The sequence below is a fragment of the Alligator sinensis genome, unplaced genomic scaffold, assembly GCF_000455745.1.
Source record: "Alligator sinensis unplaced genomic scaffold, ASM45574v1 scaffold536_1, whole genome shotgun sequence".
In the NCBI taxonomy this organism is placed as follows: Eukaryota; Metazoa; Chordata; order Crocodylia; family Alligatoridae; genus Alligator; species Alligator sinensis.
In genome coordinates this window covers 365,064-365,431 of record NW_005842951.1, presented here as the reverse complement: position 1 = coordinate 365,431, position 368 = coordinate 365,064, and the positions used below count along the sequence as shown (strand labels likewise).

The following is a 368-nucleotide window of genomic DNA, read 5'->3' as shown; positions in this document are numbered from 1 at the left end:
AAGCTAGCAAACGGGACAGTAGTGCCAGCGGCACGGCAATCTTATGGCTGGCGCAGGGTAGGCCAGGCAGGGGTGGCATCGCGACTTACCTCGTAGTTTCCAGGCGAGAAGTCGCAGGGGGGCATCTTGGCACGCAAGGGGAAGGAGCTTTTCCTGCTCTGCTGCCACAGGACACCTGCAGAAACACAGCGCAGCGGAGAGGGCATCAGGCACCCTCTGAAAGGTGGCGCGCTCGGCTCAGGACAGGCCGCCTGCCCCCGAAACGGATGCGCCCGCGCGCCCCGGGGAAGGACTGAGACCAACGCGTCCTTGGCAGGTGCCTGGAGACGGGCAGGGCAGGGCAGGGCAGGGCAGGGGCAAGTCGTGCA

The 368-nt window shown here is 66.0% G+C and overlaps 1 protein-coding gene across 1 annotated transcript in view; it reads right to left on the bottom strand.

Moving 5' to 3' along the window:
* The window catches only part of AGXT2 (alanine--glyoxylate aminotransferase 2), a 19,505-nt gene extending 19,187 nt beyond the window's left edge, over positions 1-318 (bottom strand). The window contains exon 1 of the mRNA XM_014526078.2: positions 90-318. Within this exon, the coding sequence (XP_014381564.1) occupies positions 90-206 (117 nt within the window). The 5' untranslated portion in view covers positions 207-318. The remainder of the gene's footprint in view (positions 1-89) is intronic.
* Between the last annotated feature and the right edge of the window lie 50 nt (positions 319-368).